Genomic DNA, 24,389 nt, shown 5'->3' with positions numbered 1-24,389 from the left:
GCACTTCTTGTATTTTACGTACTTCTGTCAATTCTGGTTCTGTCTGAGTAACTGTCTGACAAACATCTGACTATTTCAGCTTAGCATGTACATGAATAATTTGATCAACTGTTATCCAAGCATTAAGACCATTTGTAGTCATGTCAAGTGGTCTATTTACAATTTCTTTGTTTTCTTTTCAGAATCTCCAATTATTAAAACAATTCTGAATTATCTTTTCAAACACTTGATTCTATGACATAGTTAAATGTGCAGGGCTTTGAGGAGATTAGTTTGTTGGGTTTTTTTAATCATTTGCACTCAGTTGTTGCATGTCTTCTATATTTTCTAAGGTTCTAGTGCATATTTCTCAATGGTAATGAGCTTTTAATGCTTAGATAATTCTTTGATCGTATAGTTGGATCAATGACTCATATCTGCAGATAAGGTAAAACCTTAATGTGTTTGAATGACACATTAGCAAAGTGTACAGTACAGTTGTCAACAAGCAGGACAATGTTCTGTTTCAACTCATTTCATTAACCAGTCATTAAAGGTCAGAACTGTTATCCAACCAGTTGAGTTTAAGCAGTAGTCAACACATTTAGAATACCACTGATTCTTGTGTTTCTGATCACCAAAAGCTGTCTTTTGTTACCATACATACTAACATAGCATAGGATGTCACACATTCTTTAGAAGTTTTAAAGCTTTTCACACTCTAATTTTGAACAAATAAGTATGTTCGGACAAGGAACAGTAATAAAGTCCAGTTTCATCTGTAAACATTATCAGGCTAATATTCAGCAATCATTTTAGTCCATTCTTCTCCAATACAAGTTTCTTCTGGTGAAAAATCCAAGTTCTTTTGCTCATCACAATTAAGTTTTATACATTTTCCAAACAATTAAACTACCCATAAATTACAGCAAAATTGTCTTTTCCCATTTTCATAACTGGCTATCCTGTTTTCTACTACATCATTGGTCAATTTACATGAACATCTTGTTCAAAACATTAGTAAACCAAAGTTTTAATGCTGACTGTATCTGGTCATCTTTTCTACTGCATTTTCTCTTACAGTTTAGATTTCCTTTCTGTTTAGCTCTCCTCTCAGTATCAGTTCAATCTCTTAACATTTTACACAACAATTGTCAAACACACTGCTGCATTACCTTGCCCAATGTTTAGTAACTTATCATGGCATTCTACAATGGAAACTTTTTCTTTAAGGGTTAGATCTCTATGTTTCTTACTCCATTATTAAGGAGGGTCAACAAAACAGAAATTTGTCAGATTATTGTTGTAATCAAAGGAACAAAAGGGCTGTACTGTAATTATGGATATTAATGCCTTATTCTAGAGTTAACCTTTTGGATGAGAACAAATAATTATGGAAAAAATAAAAAACAAAGATCTTAATCACAACTTAGCCACACCCTGTTCTGTAAAGAGCTTAAGGTCAAGGGACCTGAGGAAAGATGGTCAAACTGATTAGAAATGATGACAAAAATCAAGCACAGATTAATTAAAGGTTTACCCTGTAATTTTTATACATTTCGTCAGAACTTGGTAATTCTTGTAAAATTATCAGTAGGGGCATTCACTGTATTAATAAATAAATCACTGATTTATTCAATTGTATCAGTAAGAATCACTACATCTATATATCCACAGTTTAATTAGCCAGCGCGAAGTTATGTAGTGAGAATCATGACGCGATATTTTCCACAGTTTAATTAGCCAGCAAGTTATGTAGTGAGAATCATGACGTATATTTATCCACAGTTTAATTAGCCAGTGAGTTATGTAGTGAGAATCATGACGTATATTTATCCACAGTTTAATTAGTGCGTTAGACTGCATATCTTTTACTCAATGATAAACAAAAAATTCTGCAACTAAGATTATAGATAAGTTAGGAATCCCTTAGTGTTAGCTTTTCTATTGAATCATTGCTTAATAAGTAAAATATAAAAGTGAACACTACCTGTATGAAACAGTAAAGAAGAAATAAACAGGTTAATTATATTATCTGAACTGTAAGCATAATTATTTTTATCAAATAATTCATACAAAGCTACCCAATAGCAGAACCCAATATCAGAGTATGTTTGTTATAGGACAATTGGAAGGCAACTCAGAAGCCAATATTATATTTAAATATATGTTAACATAATATATATATATATATATATATATATATTAATATAACAAGATATATTTATTTCATTGAAGTTGACTTGTTGAAAGTGTATTTAAAAACCTTAAAATAAACAAATCAATGAACAACTGGAAAATAACTAACTACAATAATAACAAGCTCACCAATGAAAATATCTACTATCTACTGGAATATAACTATATAAGTAAACACTTGCAAATCTTGTACCTTTAAAATCCTATTATTTAACCAAATACTAAATATTTAGACATATCTTAATCAAACATTGTTTGTTAAGAATATATCGAGATGTATTAATAATACTGTAATGTATTACCATGATAGTAACATACTGTAAAAAACTATTTAAGTTATATAGTTATACTGTAACATATTTCTATGATGGTTACATACTATACAAGACCATTTCTCCCACTTGGTAATACTGTAACATATTCCCATGATGCTGACATACTGTAACAACCTATTTCAACTAATTAGTAATACTCTAATGTATTCCCATGATGGTTGTATACTGTAACAACCTATTTCAGCTACTTAGTAATACTCTAATGTATTCTGATGATGGTATATACTGTTACAACCTATTTCAGGTATTTAGTAATACTGTAATGTATTTCCATGATGTTTACATATTATAACAGCCTATTACAGCTACTTAGTAACAATACTCAATGTACTCCTATGATGATGACATACTGTAACAGCCTATTTCTGCTAGTTAGTAATAAAGTAAAGTATTCTCTATAATGGGTACATACTGAAAAAACCAATTTCAGCTACTTAGTAATAGTGAAATGAATCCCATCGATGAATACATAGTGTAACAACCTATTTCTGCTACTTAGTAACACTGTAATGGAATACAATTGTGGTTACATACTACAACAACCTATTTCAGCTACATAATAATATGGTAATGCATTCCCATGATGGTTACATACTGTAAGAGCCTCTATCAACTACTTAGTAATACTGTAATGTATTTTGATGATAGTTACATACTATAACAGGCTATTTCTGCTACTTAGTAATACTGTAATGCATTTTCATCATGGTTACATACTATAACAACATATGTCAGCTACTTAGTAATACTGTAATGTACTTCTATGATTGTTACATACTATAAAAGCCTATTTCAGCTTTTTCATAATGCTGCAATGTATTCCCATGATCATTACATACTGTAACAGCCTATTTCAACTACTTAGTAATACTGTAATGTATTCCCATGATGGTTACATACAGTAACAAATCATGGTTACAAACTGTAATATATTATCATGATGGTTACATACTATAACAGCCTATTTCAGCTACTTATTAATACTGTACTTTATTCTCTTGATGGTTATATTCTGTAACAACCTACTACAGCTACTTACTAACACTGTAATGTATTCCCATGATTGTTACATACTGTAACAACCTTTTTCAGGTACTTAGTATTACTGTGATGTATTCCCGTGATGGTGACAAGTTTTAACAGCATATTTATGTTTTATTTAATAACATTTCTCATTTGTGAGAAACATTGATCATGCTCTCCTCCCTACTGAAAACAAAACAAATTATTGCATCACCAGTGTTATACTTTGGTTTCTGTAGTGAGGTTTTAATATATTTTATCACAATGGTGTGGATATGGCAGTGTATATAATATTACTTTACCACATATATGTAGTATTACCGACACTACTTGACTAGCGCTTTGATACATTTAACAATATTATAAATTGTTATGTAAAACTAAATATTTCTGGGTTCGTACAACTGGAGTACTAGACTAGATGGAAATACAATAAAGAAGACCCGCCCTGTACACTACGCAGTCTTAGTTTTAAATTACATATCAACTTACCGGGAATAGCCAAGCAGTACAGAGGAACATGATGGAGATTTTCGGGTAGATTTTCCATCCAATGGTCAAGTTTTATCTTGTGTTCCAGATTTGCTCTTTCTACTTCTAGGTGTTCATGCTTTACATAACTTTCCAAATTAGACACACTTCCTTCTGCCATTTTGTTGTTTATACTAACTATCTAAATGGTGGCGCTCTATATATTTACCACACAATCGAATGCGAGAAGATACCGAAGAATTCAACTAAATTTCATTGGCTGTAGGCAAACAAGAATATAACCTTATATACCGTTTGTGTACTAGATTTTTTATGCTGTATGTTATACGCTAGCTAGAGGGAGCTGCGGTTTTAATACTAATGCTAGGATCAACAAACCTGGAAGACCTTCTCGAAAGATCTGAAGAATTGACGTGAAAGTTTTCTAGTTTATTCGAACGTCGATATACTACTACTTAGTAAAGCGTCATTAGGTTAGTTAGACAACGAGTTAAAATATGATCAATAGGTGGGATTATTTTCAAGACAGAATGAGCCAGTAACTGAATAAGTGTTATCAAGGGTCTGTTGAAACTGTCATACTTGGAAAACAAAATATATTTGTTTTATTATCAACCTTTGTCAAAGTCTTAATTTACTTCCATTAGGTGCCGTCTATGCGGTCAAATGTAACAGATACTCAGAAAGTGGCCGAAATCATGTGAACTTTCATTGACAGCCCTTACAATAAAACCGTAATTTAAATTTACAAGAGTTGATAACCCTATCACTGTTACTTTTTGGACTAGAAGTTGAAAATACATCAGAACGGCTGGAAAGGCTTTTACTAATAAAGAGAGAACAACGTTTCGACCTACCATTTAAGAATTACCAAGAATGGAAGTTAATTCATTTTACGTTACTTAACAACACTTATAACGTGCTTACGGCTATGTACAAGGCAGTTTAACTGTATAAATATTAAGTGATATTATATAACTAATGATTTTTACTATTAATGTTATTACCTGGCCTGTACGTTATGTTGTTTTTAACAGATAACGTAACAAAACGGATTTCAAAAATGATACTGAAATTATGGCCCCGTAATAACGTGGGAAGGGAGTGTTTATAAATTCAATAATTGGGGTTAAATGGAGCCATACGCTTTAATTTGTTTGAACTAAAGTAGACTGCACTATCCTATTAAGTTACCGATATCATTAACTGGGTACATTATCCTGATGAACAACAAACTATTAACTCATAATTATATTTTTAGTATTAAGGTCAGTATTAACTGAGTACATTATCCTGATGAACACCAAACTATTAACTCATAATTATATTTTTAGTATTAAGGTCAGTATTAACTGGGTAAACTATCCTGATGAATACCAACTGACATTTAATGATTATATTTTTAGCATTAAAGTCAATATTAACTAGGTACACTGTCCTGATGAACACCAAACTGATACTTTATGATTATAGTTTTAGTATTAAGGTCAATATTAACTAGGTACATTAACCTGATGAACACCAAACTGATACTTTATTATTATATTTTTATTAATAAAGTTTATATGACCCAATTACATTATCCTTGATATAGCCCAAACTGATATATGATCATTATATTCTTACTATTATGGTCAACATGAGCTGAACACATTATCCTTTATGTAGCCCAAAATTACATATGATAATTATATTCTTACTGTTATGGTATACATAAACTGGATACATTTTCCTTTATATAGCCCAAACTGATATATAATCATTATAATTTTATCTTAGTAAATATCAACAACATACATTATACTTGATAAAGCTCAAACTGATATACATAAACCCATTGTAATTTTGCTATTAATGTTACTATTAACTGGGAACATTATCATTGTTGAACATCAAACTAATATTTAATTATGTTTTACTATTAAGATGAATAACAAAGACAACACAACTGGTTTTAAAATTTTATTGAATACCCTAAACAGTTGATAATTTTGTACTGTATAAAAAGATGTAATATTCACAATTTTCATTTATTCAAGTAAAATTCCTGTTTGTAAACTTTTATTCATGATATTAAATATAGTGGAGTTTTGTACTTAAACAAATCTGGTAGAAAGTTCTCACATTACAAAGGGAAAACAACTTTTATTAGGAGGGTAAAATGAGATGAATTAAAGTATAGCTGGCAATCTTACACAGAATGTTACACATATCTCATTGAAAACTAGTGTTGCTATAGAAAATACAAGCAGATCTTTGAATAATTTGAGCTGGGAAAAAGCAATTAATATCAAATCATGTTTATTTTATTTGCAAATAAAACTAGATTTTTCTCCAAATTTATTAAGTGATAGTTACTCTTTATAATTTAGCAATTCATAAAATTGGAAATTTTAAAATATATCTCGAGTGTAAAGATAGCATGCATAATTACTTGTGTAGAGATTATGAATATAGTAACAGCAAAACACGAAAACAATGTTGAATTAAAAACTTTATTTACATATTTGACATTAAAGACAGTAACACTATACAAGAAACATTCAACTGAGTTTAAGGCTTTTTTAACTTTCTATATAGCTGTACAAATTTCACTTTAGTTAAAGAGTACAGAGCACAGAAGTGAAGCATTTTTAGGAGACTCTTTTCTTGGCACAATTTAACTTTAAAGAGAAATAAACATTTGAATTAATATAAAAGTTTCAAAAGTTTCCACACTGTACGTCACTGAGGCAAAGAGCTGCTTCAAGGATCAATCAGGAGATTGTTCTGTTTGTACATTCTAACTTTTCGAAAGAAAGAAACATTTGCACAAATACAAAGCAGAAAAATTGTGAAAGCATTGAAATAGATCAAGAACCGAAACTTGGGGTCCACATCTCCTTGCCTATACCAATATATCTGGAAAAACAAGGTATTGTAACTATACACTGGTTTATACAGTATATCTGGAAAAACAAAGTACTCTAACTGTGCACTTTAGGTTTATACAGTATATCTGGAAATACGAGGAACTATAACTGTACACTTTGGGTTTATACAGTATATATGGAAATACAAGGTGTTATGACTGTATACTAGAGGTTTATACTGTATATCTGGAAATACAAGGTGTTACAACCGTACACCAGAGGTTTATACAGTATATCTAGAAATACAAGGTGTTATGACTGTACACTGGAAGTTTTATACTAATAAAATTGATCCATTAGAAAAACTTTAAAATAGTTTGCTAAAAATTCAAAAATATCTTTAGCTAGTAACAGTGTTTGTGTGAAACTACAGTATTAGAACAGTTCAGACCTGTAACTCTAAAATGATAATGTGTGATCCTACAGTATTAGAACAGTTCAGGCCCATTACACTAAGATAATAATGTGTGAATCTACAGTACTAGAATATTTCAGGCCTGTAACACTAAGATGATATTATGTAGCAGACACAGATTAAGTGTAAACCCGATGTAAGAGGATGTTACAAGTTTACTTTAATGTGCAATACATACATAAGGTGAATTATTCTTTCATTGAAAATTTAAATAATTCAGAAATCCTCCATCTTGCCTTGTACATTTTAAACAAACGCGTGATCTCATGAATGTCACAAGTGTACTAAAAGTAGTTGTTTCTTAAACTCACATGATCTCATGAACATTACAAGTGTACTAAAAAAGTAGTTGTTTCTTAAACTTGCGATCTTATGAATGTTATGCATGCACTAAAAGTGGTTGTTTCTTGAACTTATGTGATCTTATGAGCGTTACAAGTGTACTAAAAGTAGTTGTTTCTTAAACTCATGTGATCTTGTGAATGTTATGTATGTACTAAAAAAAAGTACTTGTTTCTTCACTGTGAGAGTCAGTCTTATAACATAACTGTTTATTTCTGATCTTGATTTTAAAAGTATATTTCAATCAGTTAGAGGATATTACTTCAGTAAGGAAGACTTCTGACAAAGTTTTCAAAATTAATATTTAAAGTAACATTATATTTTTACAATCATAACCAGAATCACATTACTAGATGACAATTTATAATTCTACATACCAAGTCACACTGACATTTAACAATCCTAGATAGGGACTTATGTTGTCAGTTGACACTAAAATTCTACCTGCCGAGTTCAGTTTTTGGTCAATATCTAACAATCCTACACAAAAGTCCAGTTTCTGGTCCATACTTAAGACTTCTACAGACACTTCACAATAATAAATATGGGGTCAGCTCTGTAGTTTCCACTTTTAGTTATACATCTGAAGCTAGGCAGTTTTGAAACTTTTCTCTGTCTGCTATTTTTGTATTGTTGTAATACCAACAATCAGTACATAAGGACAACTGCAACATTGTTTCAACACCAAGCTCCAGATATTTTATTATTTATACCCATCCAAACTTGTTACTTTAATCGAAGTTTCTTTCACGGTCACTGATTAAAAATAAGCTTATGGTTTATTCTCTATTTATTGTAATACATTCTGAAATAAACATGATTTTGTACAAATGCATAGTTTAGATATAAATATAAATTATCCTGTTATTAAAAATAAAAAGGGTAATTAGCAGACCTTAAAACAAAACAGATAAATTAATAATGGGGTGTTCCAATAAATATTTTTAAAAATCACAAAATTAATGATAGAGTTCTTTAGTGAATAGGGGGTTTCTAACAAATATCCTCTTATTTTGGAAAAAGGAGTTAATTTTATGTGCAAGAGATATATTTGCTAACAAAAGTAATATTAGTACAAAAACTAATAAACATACTTGATTCAAGTGTATAGAAGAACATATTTCAGCCCTTGGCTTCTGCAAATGAGAAACTAATGGAGGAGGGAAAACAAATGGGTCAGAGATGGATGTGGATAACTAAGAGGTTATAGTTATAGATGATTCCTTGACAAAGTATTAGGACAGAATAGATTGTGGAGTAAATAGGGAGAAAAGAGTTAGATTATTTTACCCAGGGGCAGAGGTGGAGGACACAAGGGACAGAGCAGGAGATATAATAAAGGAGCTGGCAGAGACAGTTTTGTTCTGCACATATGATAAGGAAAGGTAGATCAGAGGAGCTAATTAATAAATACAAGGGACATTTTCAAATATGTGGTTTACATTTAAATAGGGTAGGAACTAACTTTTTTACTATGGCTGTTAACTCAGTTGTAAGAAAAGTTTTTAAACTAGGATTAGACAGTAGTGAGGGCCAGAAAACAAAAAGGCAGATAAAATGTGTGTTTCTTTAAAAGCAAAGCCATATTGGGCTATCTGCCGAGTCCACCAAGGGAATCAAATCCCTGATTTTAGCATTGTAAATCTGTAGACTTACAGCTGTACCAGCAGGGACCAGATAAAAGTTTAGTACAGGAAATCAGTGTAGAAGTAGTTATAAATTTAGGCTTAATTGTTAATATTTTAATGATAAAATTATAAGAAATAAAACATGAGCTTACAGCACTAGTAGGAATGGAGGATTTTGATATAATGGTAATAACTGAAACATGGTAAAATGTAGATAATTTTGATGACAGAAGTTTCTTTAAAATACATGGTTAGAGAGTATTTAATGGGGACAGAGTAGTAAAGAGAGTGGAATCTTGAGTTACATCCTGTTAAAGATATTTAAGATAATAGCAAGGAGATTGGGTTTCTGTTAGTGGATATTAAGGAAAAAGCAACCAGTAAGAATTTGTTACAGCTACCAGATGATAATGATGCAATTAGCGAGAAACTTTACAATAAGATTATAGTTTCAGCTATTAATGAAAGCACATTTGTGGGTTATTTTAATTTCAGTCATATAGGTTGAGAAATGCTAGAGTTAAACTCTGAGGTATAAAGGTTTGTGGAAACTGTTCAAGATAGATTTCATCACCAACTGGTCAAGGAACTTACTAAAAATAATGCTATTTTAGATTTATTGTTAACATCAAATATAGAAATGATTGAGAAGGTGGACTGTGAAAGACTATGTTCAAGTGGTCATTGCTCTGCTAACAACAGGTACTGAGACCCAGTTGCTAACATTTTAAGTCCAAAGACATACCACTATGCTACTTAAAGGCTGTTCTATTAGATTTAATGTTTTGCTACATATGAAGATAATAAATATTTTGGTTAGAAGTTTCAAAAAACAAATTTTGAAGGATGTAACAAGAATTATCTGTTATGAATTAGGCTGATCAGTTATTTGGAGACACTGATCACATGGAAAATGTTTAAAGATAAGTATTTAATATCCAAGGTAAACACACTCTTTATAGAAATAAAATGGTAGCTCCAAGTACAAAAAAACAGATTAGTTCATACAAAGTTTAAGAGACAAAATTAAAGAAAAGCATCACACATTCATGAAATATAAATTCACTGGTATGACTGTAGATTTAGAAGATTATAGAATAATAATGAAGTTTTGATGAAAATGTAAAAATTAACAGTAACAATTTCTATAAATACATTAAAGATAAACAAAATGTTACCATGGGATAGGAACATTGAGGGACAATAAAGTAGCTGATGATCACAAGATGACTACTGGGTTATTAAATTTTGTTTTTCACTGAGTTTCTACTAACAAAGATTTGAACAGTATTCCACATCTTGAACAGTTGATAAATGGAAGCAAGATGAATACATTAATTCTGAAGTGGTTGAGAAAAAAACTGGGAAGGTTAAAAAACAATGAGGCATCTGGTTTAGATTATATTTTCCAAAGGGCTTCAAAGATTTGATGTATGACCCACTTGTACTATTTTTAGTCAGTTCTTGAATATTGGCCAGGATTGGAAATTAGTTAATGTAACTTCACTTTTCAAGGAAGCTGATAAATATTGACCCAGTAATTATAGGTGTATTAGCCTTACATCAGCTGTGGGAAACGTTTTAGGAAATCTGTTCAAAAATGCTTTGCATAGTCATTTAACAAAGTTTAGAAATTTATTGGATAGTCAATATGGTTTTATAATAACAAACTTTTGCCTTAAAAATTTTTGTATATTCTTTGAAAAGTTTACTGTTTGTGTAGATAAAGGTAAGAGTATTGATTTGGTATATCTATACTTTCATGAACACAGTTATCTCTGTAGGTGTGGGGGATACGTTAACTAACTGGATAGAAGAGTAGCTTGATGGAAGAAAGCCAAGGTAGTTCAGTCAAACTGAATTAGCATCACAAGTGGGATACCTCATGGGTCACACATAGTAGTTCAGTCAAACTAAATTAGCGTTACAAGTGGGATACCTCAGGGGTCATTCATAGAAACTTTGCTCTTTTTAATTTACATCAATGACATAGATTAAGGAATAGTCAATAAATTACATAATGTATGTGGGTTATCATAATTTACATTATAACTTTAATGGGAATAACCTTAAAAGTGTTAGGAAGTAGAGGAATCTTAGTGTAATAGTGATCAGTCTCTAAAGCCGTCCAAGCAATGTGCTGTTATTAGTGGTAGAGCAAATAAGAATTTTACGTTGTACCTACAGAAATATTGAATACAAGACTAAAGAGGTTACACTTTCATTGTACAGGTCACTGGTTAGGCCACATTTAGTGTTGGGTTCCTTACCCTAGAAAATACATCAAATTGATGGAAAGTATTCAGAGAAGGGTTACCAAAATGGTGCCTGGGATGGAGAAGTTGTCAGATGAGGAAAGATTAAGTTCCTTAAAATTATTTTCTCTTAAAAAGAAGAATAGCTGGTGTGGGGGTCTGATTGAGAAATTTAAGATTGTAAAGGAAATTGATTAGTGTTGATGCATCATTATTTTTCATATCTAAAAGTGATAATAGTAGGACCAGGAAACACAGATATAAAGTTTGGCTGGATGAAATTCACCTCCATAGGATTATGGAACAGAGATATAAAGTTTGGCTAGATGGAAGTCACCTCCATAGGACTAGGGAGAACACAGATATAAAGTTTGGCTGGATGGAAGTCACCTCCATAGGACTAGGAAACACAGATATAAAGTTTGGCTGGATGGAAGTCACCCCCATAGGACTAGGAAACACAGATATAAAGTTTGGCTGGATGGAAACCACCTCCATAGGACTAGGAAACAGATATAAAGTTTGGCTGGATGGAAATCACTTTCATAGTTAGGGAACACAGATGTAAGGTTTGGCTGGGTAGAAGTCATCTTCAGATAAGACAGTTTCATTTTTATAACAGTGTGGTTAGCCTCTGGAATGGGTTGCATTTGATTTTGTGGAGGCAGTAAATTTAAGAGAGAGCTTGGTAATTATATAAATGATAATGGCTGGCTTTAAAAGTTTTAAAGAATTTATTTAATAGTTTTAGTTTAGAGAATTGGATAGCCTAGAAGGACCAATATGTTCTTTGCTGTCCCTAAACATTACATTATTATAAGAGTTACTAATAAATTGCTCAATCTTTTGGTGCAACAAGTTTGCCTTTGTTTCCCATGTTACATTACTACCATATGTACGAGCAGTATATACAATACTCACCATTGAATCATACACAGAGTAGTTACAGGTGTGTAGTGCATACCCACATAAATTTAAAATGTCAAGTGAAGTAAATGATAGTTCTAATTCTACTTCAATCACTTTTTAATATCCCATAATTTAAACTCGCAGTGTGTCAACTTACTAGCACTTTATTTAAACAAAAGTAATTTCCTGTTGTTAGAGTACTAACAACAACACATGTTATGGCAACAATCATTCAACTGTATCTACTGTGAAACAAATTTTGTGTAATGTGACTATAAATGAGCTTGTACTTACCAAAACCAGATGAGAAAAACCTACCAAGCAAATACAAATGCTAAAGTATACATTCACAGCTTTGAAAGAACTTTGACTTGCACATGCACATATAAATGTCACCTGTAAAAGAAACATCAAAATTGGATAACAGACTTACTTGTACATATAGATTTTCTACATATATACAAATAAAATAAGATTAAAAACTTTCAGAACACAGAGCAGCATTCACAAAATTAAACACATTAGAATTAAAAACAAAGGACTGTATCAGACCTACTAGATTCTCTTGCAGCACATGTATTGTACAGATTTGTATTTAATAGGTGTATAATGCTATAATCTCTTGTAACATGTATTGATATATGTTATACACCTTAAACACTACATTTTTAACCATATATTGTACTGATTTGTTCAAACAGATGTATAACACAATATTTTTTATAAGAAATGTTACTGAGCCAGTGGATAATAGTTCAACGATAAAAATTCCAAGGAAATGGTACTTGTTGACCAGTAAGAAAATGGTACAACACATGTTGACTGTTAGTAAAATGGAACATGTTGAGTGGTAGGAAAATTGTGCACAGTATGACATATTCCTGAAGCAACTGATCCAAAGTGAGCAAAAAATCCATCACTGTACACTTGCTATTTATGGTTGACAAATCACAGTATTCTATCACACAAGATGGTGAAAAGTTTTCATGCATCCAGTAGCTTAATTAACAGTGTTATATTTGTAATTTGTTATGTATTATTAATTTATCTTGTTCCAAGCCTGTACATCTCAGTGTTATACCCTAATTTCAACTGATTTTCCACCATAGTGAGATGTATTTTGTTCTTTGTCTGAAGTGGGCCTAAGACTAAAAAAAGACATTGTAAAACAAATCAATTTAGTAAGAATGTAGAAAGCGATTTTTTTCTACTTCTTTAAATAAAAGTATAATATTAAATTAGAATGTGCAGTTTAACTTTTATTATCTGGACATTAGTTACACATCTGTAGGATTCTCAAGTCTAAAACCGACACTTAACAGATTCACATCTGATTACCTCACTGTTTATTTTGTTTATGGTGCCAAACTACAAATAATTTCATAATAATTATAATTCTCAAGTCAATCAAAAATTAATTTGGTGGGGAAAACTGCAGTAGTTAAATCAAAAGGTTTATATATTACACCAAGTCCAGCATAATCTGTAAAGAAGTAAAATAAATCAGGTTGTAATATCAAGTAAATAACAGTCATTAGAACAGTTGTGGTGTATTAGTGCCTTGAAGTACTAACCTAGTACTAAATCCATTTAATGTTGTTTTCATGTCCCATGCTTTCTATAACCTTTTGTTATTTTAATAGGACTCAAAAAAAAAGAATATGTTTGATTACATTCCATCCATCTTTCCCAGACCTGGGTACAGTAACAACACTTTAGCAGAAGTTATATTAAGAGAAATGGCAACCAAGAGATAAGGGAAGAAAATGAAGAAGTGTAAAGATCAAGAAATATGAAAAAAGATACGAGAGGATAGCCAAAAGACTTGGAAAGGATATCTTAAAACAATGAAGAAAATGCCTTCTTAAAAAATACACAGACAACTCATGAACAGTAACAACAACCAATCAATACTTGAAGTGCCCAATACCTGAAGTACCTTTGTTTACCATTTTTACAATAGGTTTCTTTATCTTTCATACTATGTGATATGTAAGTCATACAAAAAATATTTTTGGTTTTCACCCCACCTGTCCTTCATTTGGCATCTAAGGCAAAATTTTAATTTACCTGTCCAGCAACTACAGTTTATTGTTTAGTATTTATTCATTTAATATTAAGTAATTCATAATATTTTACAACAAAAATGTTGGCAATGGAAATAATGCCTTTTTGTCCAGTAATTTTATTACCAAATAGTGTACAATTTTAAAAAATAACACATTCCATACACCTATTTCTTTCAAAGTTTTTGAAACAATCATATTTTTAGTTGACCTTCTCCACACAAAGTTCCATCTTAAATCTTAAAAATAGCCAGAAATGGATCTTCAAGACTATAGCAGAATCCCTCAAAACACTACATTACTTGGAATGTTAGTACATGAACCAGAGAGGAAACTTTTGTATGCGGAAAAAAGTCTTCAAAATGGAATAGATAAAGTCTTAAAGAATGTCAATGACCTAACACAGACTATGATAAAGCACCCTCTCTTCCATTGCTGCTGAAGTCAACAATGTCAGTCTGGCAACTTTGTATATTTGTTTTATGAAAGACAAGCCTATCTGTCAGGGACCAGTTGTTTATTGACATTGTAAAAACCATATTACAATGTTATTTTTGACTTGCTTTCTAAATTGATAGAGTACCAAAGAAATACTGCTGTGGATTAGTACTGGAAACAAGATGAATAACAAATTGGGAATCTAAAGTCCTGAAACTAGAGATCACAAAAAAAAATAAGCAAACAATGCTGAGATACTGCAGACATTGTTTACTCAAATTACAAAGCCTTATTTTGACTATGTCATTAACCTAGAATTATATAAACTTTTAGTTTAAGTGAGAAATGTCTACAGTATTTCCCACTTTATTTGCTTATTTGTTTTTACGATCTGTAGTTTCATGGTTTTAAGATTCCTAATTTGTTATTTACCTTGCTTGTTGGTCTTCTTATGCTCAACTATGGGCAAAAAATTACTTTCGTTTGTAATTAAGCACAAAGCTATACAATGGTCTATCAATGCTTTGGCTCATCATGGGTATCAAAAACTGGTTTCTAGTGTCAAAGCCCGCCCACACACACACACACACACTACATAGCTGGGAACTAACCAATATGGTTCATGATGATTTATTGTAGCTGTTGACTATTTGATTGCATTAGTAGAGATGTAAAACATTAAGCTACAGCTGAATATTGTTATGGTGATTTGTTTGAGAGTATAGTGAACAACATTTATAATTTCTATGTAACTAATTCTCTTTATAAAGTATACAGCAACAGGTAAATACATGCCTAGACTAAAACACAGCCCCTACTAAGCACTCACAAAATGTTATCAGTGCAATAGCAGCCTTTATGAATGAAACATATACAACTAAAACATTGTTTTAAATAAACCTTTGTGCCTTTTGAAGTAATTATACTATGAATAACAAAGTATAATATTAGTGTTATGATTTTTTTACCTTCTCTTCATAGACAATATGATTGGTTCCTTAAATACAACTGTATAAAGTAAAAGCATTGAATACCTACATAGTAGTCACTTAATCTTCATTACTGGTTATTAATCCCTGTTTTACCCTGTACTTAAAATGTTTAAAAAAACATCAGACCTTTGTAAAAAAGCTAACTTCAAAAGGTAAAATGATAACATTGTTTACATAAGAATCATATTTTTAGCTTATATAAAATATAGAAGAAATACTTCAACTTTTCAGATCTCCTACAACCTTCACAATACCTCATTTATTATTCTACAAAAGATTTGAGTCCAATATACCAAACACTTTTTGTTGTAGACCAGTAAGATAATAACAATGATTATAAATGAACTGGTTTGAATGAAGGTTTTAGTGCTGTTTGAACTGTTTAATGTGCTTTTTGCTGAATTTTCTGTAAGGTTTTGTAGAATTCATTCAGGTATCCATTATTAATCACTATCAGGGTTCATGATATACCGATGCATACAAATTTGATTCATGGTGAAATACCCAGGTCATAAGATTCCTACAGCCTGTTTACCATGACACATTTTGTTGTTTAACCTCAATCATTCAGTGTTTTGAAATATTCAGAGTCAGTAATAAATAAAAAAGCCAGAGTAATATTGGAGCAATTACAGAAAACATTACTGAAACAGTATTTACTCCATGTCATCTACTTGAGTGTTACCTTCTTATCCTTACTGTGTTGGCAAAATGGATAAGTAATGGCCACATTGTTCCCAAGTCGTTTTAGTTACCTTAAAATATTTCATACAGATTTTAACAGACCATAGATTAACTATTATTTAGACACTAGGTTGTCTGCATCATTCATCTTGCTATATTTTACCAAAGAAAAATATATTTAATGAGCATAGGAATCCCAAAACAGTATCATTTTATACAAGTTATTACACTGATAAAATTTCATTATGCAATTTTAAAAGGTCTGCTACCTAGTGACCTTGTTTAGATTTTGAAATATGAAAGAATCATACCACCTCTGTCAAGTTGGAACAATTCAACTGCAGTGTTTGTTATACAAAATAATATAGAACCCACAGCTGTTTTCAGAATAAAACTAAACAAGTGTTGTATTCAAGAAATTACTGTTACCAATGTACAAGTTTATAAAGTCATGGAAACACTGGTATTGTTTATAAATATTTTAAGATCCATGCACTGGGATCTGAATAATTTTATAGATGAACAGAGATTTGTAATTTAATAATATTGTTGATGTTTTCTTTAAAATGTTAAATTTTTGTTCATGTTCTTGGTGTAATTTGTGTATTTATTCTGAACACACATCTTCAATTATCACAGTTATTGTAACAACAAAACTTGTATTTCCTTCATCTAACCCTATCACTGATAATATTTATCAATTGCTTCCATGAACCAGTGTTGATTTTGTTGGAAACTTAGGCCAATTATTAGTCAGTTGAGCATTTGGCAATTTGTTAAATTATTCATGTTAAACATTGCTTGAAAAATCAAAAGAAAAATAATAACAACAACCAAGACTCCTGTGAATTACTTTAACAAATGTGACTTTCCACAAAACCACAGTCACGATTCACGCAAGCTCCTGATTTATTTTAGACAAAAAGACAAAAGGCATAAACTATAGATGAAATATTATTTTTCTTATCCTACATGTTTTAAACTCAGCACTTTTACAGTTGGAAATAAGGTTTATCATCTTTATAAAACTTCATAATTAAACACTTTTTAAAGGATCTAACAGATCTAGTTACAAATTCTTAACTTAATTGTTTTATGCTGCAAAATAACTTATACATAATTTCTCAACTAAAAGTCATAGAGAAAAATGAAAGCATAAACCTACACACAAAAATTTCTACACTGCACAAGTACACACTACAATGTTCTTTACAACATAAACCTACACACGTTTCAATTTCTACATGGGAAAAGTACACACAATGTTTTTTACAACATAAACCTAGACACATATCAATTTGTACACAGGACAAGTATACACTACAATGTTTTCACAACATAAACCTATACCTGTACCAATTTCTACACTAATGTTTTTTACAATATAACCTATACCTGTGTCAATTTATACACAGCACAAGCATACACCACAATGTTTCCTACAACATAAACCTACACATATCAATTTCTACACAGGACAAGTATACACTACAATGTTTTTTGGAACTCTTATACTACTTATATGTAATTTTGGTACATTCCTTGGAATACAAAGTTTTGTGATGGGCATTTGTTTTGTCCCAATACACACTGGATGAAACAATTCACTACAACCATTTTATCCAGACTAGAACTGGATGGACAAAAACAACAGCTCTGCTTGTAACTGTTTTGTTATTAACATCTTATTGTCTGCCTGAAGTACAGAGTTGGAGACAACATTCAAACCTAGAAGGAAGATCTGGAAAATCTTTTGCATACAAACATTTAAATAGTTTTTCATAACCTGAATAAATTCATCAATGGAGACGTTTCTGTATATAACAAAACCAACTGAAGTCCATAACCATCTGTAACTTACATTCACAATAGTATATGTAGTCAGCTAATCCATGGAAATTCTGGGTTACAAAACATATTGCTGTTTGGAATTGGATTTCACTACCTTTTATCTCAAAAATACCACTACCATAGCAATCACACACAGGTAATCAATTCATATGATGAGGTTGTAAGAAAATGGTTCCTCCAGAAATTAAATTACTACATTTATGTACACAAAATTCCATACAAGGAGAGGTGTTTGTAGTAGCAAAAATGTGTAATATTAATTTGTACAATATTTTTGGAGAAACTGTATTTCCTTCCTAAACTAAATATGGCTGGGATGTTCATGTTCTTAATGTTTGGGAAACAGATGTTCTCACAATGGAAGATGTTAAGTTACTGGGAGTGGTCCTCATGCAGACTGGTCTTACTAGAGAATGTGTCAAGTTATTGGGACTGGTCCTCATGGAGGCTAATCTCACAAGGGAAGGTGTCAAGTTACTGGGACTGGTCTTTGTACAGCCTGGTCTCACAAGAAAAGGTGTCAAGTTACTGAGACTGGTCCTCATACACATTGGTCTCAAGGGAAGAAGTCAATGGTACTCATGCAAACTGGTTTTGCAAGAGAAGGTGTCAAATTGTTGCAACTGGTACTTTTGCAAACTGGTCTCACAAGGAAAGGTGTCAAGTTATTGTCATGGGAGACCAGTACATGATATATGAGTATAACCAAGTCTCACTGTATAACACTGTACAACCATTTTAGTATCAACATCAAACAGTTATTGTACTACTGATTACAACCCATGCATGATGTCATTCTTTCATTTTCCTCCAAGATGGCTCAATATCTACACATAGTATAACTGTATTTCTGTTAATCACTGTACTTTTTGTACGGAGCAGAAAACAAATGTTGTACATGTGTAGAGAATGATAATGAGTCATTAAATGACAATTAAAAAGATAAAATTAACATAACTGTAGGATCATAATAATTGTTGTGATGTCATGAATATAAACTCTCTCACTGTGAAATCAACATGAAACAATCTCACCATAAATCTAATGTAAAACATTGTCTTTAATAACTAGTGTGGAATTTGTTATTATTTTAAAATATTATTGTATTTACATTTACAACTGCCTTCACTCATGAAGGTTCCAATCCAGTAAGTTTAGAACATACTTTGTATTAACAAATGAATTTACGAGATGTATGTATACATACATGTATTATAGATATTCACAATGTGAGTGACAATTGTAACAACATGATTAATGACAATTAAGTACACAACTATGAATTGTATACGACACACATCAAACCCTGTCACAAGTATACATAAGACTAAAAATATTTATTTAGCTAATGACTCAACATAACAATTTAAACGTGTTTATGTGAATATACAAGTTCAGAGACTCTTTATAGGTAACAAAATGGACCAATACATGTTTATGAATGTTGTAAACCTGTTTGTGAGAAACAAAAAAATGGACTAATAATTGTTTGGAAATGTAGCATGTTTATAGGTCACAAAATGGACCAATACATGTTCAGAGATGTTGAACCTTGTTTATGGGTAACAAAATGACCAACACTATCAGTTCATGCACCACTAGCACTGGACAGATAAGGAACTATAAAAGACAAGCACTTTTATAGAATACAAGTATCATAGATAAGATGGAGAGAGTTCACACTTATAATAAAGTTATAATATTTAATGGTTTCCTTCATGGTCAGTGTATATCCCAGACAAACTTCTGATAGGCTCATTATGACTAGTGAAGGAGCAGTTCTAATATGTCTTAAAATCAGATTAAAAACCCTGCTCAATTCGAGTTTCTACAAAAAATAAAATTTATAATAATAATACATATTAAGTAATACTTACAGCAACAAACACACTTGCTAATGTTCCCACAATTAGATTTAACAGACGCCCCTGAAAAACAAATCATCTGTATCAATTTTATATATAAACGAAATGACTCTTAGATCTTTTAACATGTTTCCAAGTACGTAAACCTACTTATTCACTCACACGCTACTAGTACACACATGAAGTCTAAAACCATATTCAATATTAATCCAGATTTATTTATATTCAACATCATTATACATCTACAGAAAAAAAATTGTCATAAATATATAATCTTATTTTTTAATGCAACTGTTAAAATGATATAAAAATTGTAAACTGTTTATAATCAGGAACTAGAAACTCACCCTTCTTGTAGATTCTCCAAACAGAGGCCTGTCAGGTATATGGTTTTTATAGAGAGGAGCCTGCTCTACAGGGGAAGTTGCAGATGAAGGATTCATGGCTGGAAACTAAAATCAGTGAACCCTAATTGTTAATGGTTCATCAACACACTGCATCTTATAAATGTTATAAATGTAAATATGATGTTAAACCCTCAATGTGTCTGGACTGTTGTATACCCAAACAAACAGGAACCTACAAAAATACATGGAAGTCATGAAACACCACTGTTACTAATGACCCATGAAGATTGAACTGCATTGTCAAAAAATACAAGTAAAAACTCTACCCTATGAAAGTGACACAATCTTAGGTATCAAGATAAAACATTTATATCTGGGTGATTAACTTGACCGGCATAAGTGACGTGTGCTTTCAATAACTTTAAAGTACAAAAATATACAAGCACATGTGTGCTTTCAATAACTTTAAACTACTAGCATACAGATGTACATGTGCTTTCAATAACATTTAATATTAAAACTACTGAAATATGGATGTGCATATACATGTCTGATCTAATCAAGTATTTAGTTTGAAGCAAGTACCACATGTCAGCTTTTGTGCTAGTAGTTACAAGTTTAGGAGGGAAAAGCACATACTTTCTCTTTAATAAAATTACTTTTCTCTTTAGAAATGCTTTACAAAACACTTCATTGATATCTTATGAATGATCTTAATGATCCAGTTAGCACTGTTTTATTTTTCAATAGTCTTAAAATAAAAACATCTTTGTATAAACTCCCAAGTTTTACAAAACTTGTATACATAAAACTTTAACAATGACTTCCAGTGTCCAAATGTACACAAAATACATATAAGAGATGATCTATGGGCATTTACAACTTACAATGATAGCTGATTTAAAATTTTCTGCATTATATTAGTTTTAGGATTAAAACTCTGAACAAATTTTGGTTCATTTTTTTATTTATTCTTAAAATTATAGCTCAAAAGCTCAGATTAAATATAATTAAATTTACAGTAGGTTTACGTGTTAAATATCAAAAACATTTCCTTAATTTCACTTCATCCTTCTACCTTTTACATTTAATGTAACATTACACACTTTCTTAATATTCATAATAGACATTAATCAACTTATGTCTGATAAACAGTATGTTGTAGCGGTAAAGTTAACCAGTTGTAACACTTATCACCGTAAATTAAAAAATAACACTAGTAAGTCTTGTAAGTTATTTTAATTATCTTAGGCTTAACCGTAGTTACTTGCGCAAGCGGTAAAGCACTAAATTAAAGACGCTTAAACCATAATATTGTTAATATATCCTAACATACACAATAATAAATGTACGATACTGACAGTACCAAAGAATAAAGATCAGAGGGCATTCTTACTATTTGTCTGTAATATCTCAATGAATACTTGGAAGTATACCAAACGTAACAGAATACATACACAATTCACCTGCCCTAAACACGTTAACTTAAAATAATAAGTTTAAATTATTGTGACAGTTTGTCTCTGGCAGACGAACTATCATCAGGTGACAAGCGTATGACAGCACCATCTAGTGATAGAATATACAATCATTTAATTTCGAAAATAAATAACTCAAAATACAATGCGGAAATTTACGACACTGTGCTTATATATTTTGTTATTAATGTTTTACAATTCGAACGTATTTGTATAAAAAATTTATTTGGGAGAACTCAATAACAAATTCAACTTCGTGCACTAATAGCTAATAAGCTCTAGATGCCAATAGCCTACCTTTTCTTCTTTTCTTGTTTTGTATCCAAACTATGTTAAGTTCTGCTTTAACATTGATGTATTTAAAACAACATGGTCAAATAAAATAATAAAAATTATGATCCCAACTAGAATTTGTTTTAAATTTTACTTTGATTTATTTCATCCTCTCATAAGGAGTACGTACACCTACCGCCATTCTGTGAAAATTAAATATAATATGTTTATTTAGTGTTTTCTCATAATTATTTCCATACATTGTGCCAGTTGTCAATTGTTCTTCTTCTGTTACTTTGTTATATTAGCACGCGCAAATAACAAACCACTGTTTAAATTGATTGATATTGCGATCCTTTTCACTGTCACACTGAGAATGTGAACTTAACAACCCTCATAATAATAAAAAAAATATGTAACACTAATCTAAAAAAAAACACACACACACATAAGATATTAATATGAATAATTCCCAGCGTATTGATAACAATATTTTCAGCCTACAAATTCACAACTAACTGTATGTCGAAACAAGCATGCATTTGTTTTATTTTTAAATAGGAAACTTTTCTAGTGTCAGCAATACATCTTGATTATTCCTCGCTGATAAATATTTGTCGTAGGTTTTAGATATCCCTTTAGCTTCCACATTATTAACTGATGAAAATTGTGAAGTTCAGTTTGTATGAAGCTTCAATGCCGACTACTTTACTTAGAACAAAAACAAACATAAAGGTTCGTATTTAAAAAAACCGGGAGGATATGTAGATCTGTAGTGAGTAGAAGTTAGAAAGTTTTTGTATGCCTGGAGTTATTCGTGATTGAAGACATCAGTGGAAGATTTTTTTATTTCAGTTAAAGTTAAGATTAAATCTCCTAGGGGGTTTCTTAATCCATTCGTGGATAGACTGATCATTTCTGGTTTTCTTGCTGAATCTTGAAGTAGACTGATGAGTACTGGTTTTCTGGCTGATACTCGGGTAAACTGATCGGTACTGGTTTTCTGGCTGATGTTTGGCCAGTACTGTTTTTCTAACTTGTTTAAATTTATGTTGTTCTGCAAGGTTTAAAACTTTTAATGAGCTGCCGTAGTTCAAATTCGGGTGGTAGACCGTTAGTGACAAGCATTGATCTCAGTATAACCTTTGTTTACCTGCCTGCAGTTCACATAGAGACCTACTTCCTATGTTCCTTGCAGTAACACACACACTACCAACATCACTATAGCGAAAATATCGATCTTATTTCACAGTACTAATGTGAGTACAGAGTAAGTACTGACACTATTTAATAGTACTAACGTCAGTACAACGTAATTTGAGTCAGTGATATGCAAGAAACAATTCAACAAGATAAACCGACTGCACGATGTAACAATTATAAAATGAAATCAGATAGAAAATTATAGAACAATAATCGTTTCGAATGTAGCTACAAAAGATAGTGTTAAATATTTTTTGCAAGAACACTAGCATGTGATATATTCTCAAGATGACTGTTATAGGTATTAAAACTTTTAATTAAATCAAAGTACGGAACAACGTTTTATTAACCTGAAGATGATCTAGGAAAGTCAAAACGTTCTGTACTTTATTTTAATCAAAGTTTTAATACTATACCAGCTGTCTTTATAACACATTTTTACTCAAAGTGTGTTTTTGTCATTATGAACTACCATGTCATATTCTAATGAACAGAGAACAAGGATACCACATTTGTTTTTTATATAACACGCTGTGAATGACAACAGTTTTATTATACACGTAATAAGGGGCGTGGTGGGACATGGGACACAATAACTTGAAGATTTGAACTGAAGAAATTGCCCACATTGGGATACAGTAACCTGAAGTTTCGAACAAAAGAAACTGCCCACGTTGGGATACAATAACCTGAAGATTCAAAC

The 24,389-nt window shown here is 31.1% G+C and overlaps 1 protein-coding gene across 2 annotated transcripts; it reads right to left on the bottom strand.

Annotated features, from left to right (window-relative positions):
- Positions 1 to 6,509: 6,509 nt before the first annotated feature.
- LOC143253538 (transmembrane protein 243-like) lies at positions 6,510 to 22,293 on the bottom strand. Of its 2 annotated transcripts, none has more exons than XM_076507582.1 (5): positions 22,099 to 22,293; positions 20,733 to 20,837; positions 20,398 to 20,448; positions 12,784 to 12,885; positions 6,510 to 6,929 (listed from the first exon to the last, which is right to left on the bottom strand). In XM_076507582.1, exons 1-5 carry the CDS (start codon positions 22,120 to 22,122, stop codon positions 6,774 to 6,776), a joined length of 438 nt encoding a protein of 145 aa, XP_076363697.1. In that variant the 5' UTR covers positions 22,123 to 22,293; the 3' UTR covers positions 6,510 to 6,773. The 2 variants fall into 2 exon arrangements, with proteins under 2 accessions (XP_076363697.1, XP_076363699.1); XM_076507584.1 differs by having other exon boundaries at positions 22,129 to 22,293.
- Between the last annotated feature and the right edge of the window lie 2,096 nt (positions 22,294 to 24,389).

Source organism: Tachypleus tridentatus, chromosome 6 (genome assembly GCF_004210375.1).
Source record: "Tachypleus tridentatus isolate NWPU-2018 chromosome 6, ASM421037v1, whole genome shotgun sequence".
NCBI classification, from domain to species: Eukaryota; Metazoa; Arthropoda; class Merostomata; order Xiphosura; family Limulidae; genus Tachypleus; species Tachypleus tridentatus.
Note: the sequence above shows the minus strand (reverse complement) of the source record. Positions and strands in the feature narration are given on the sequence as shown.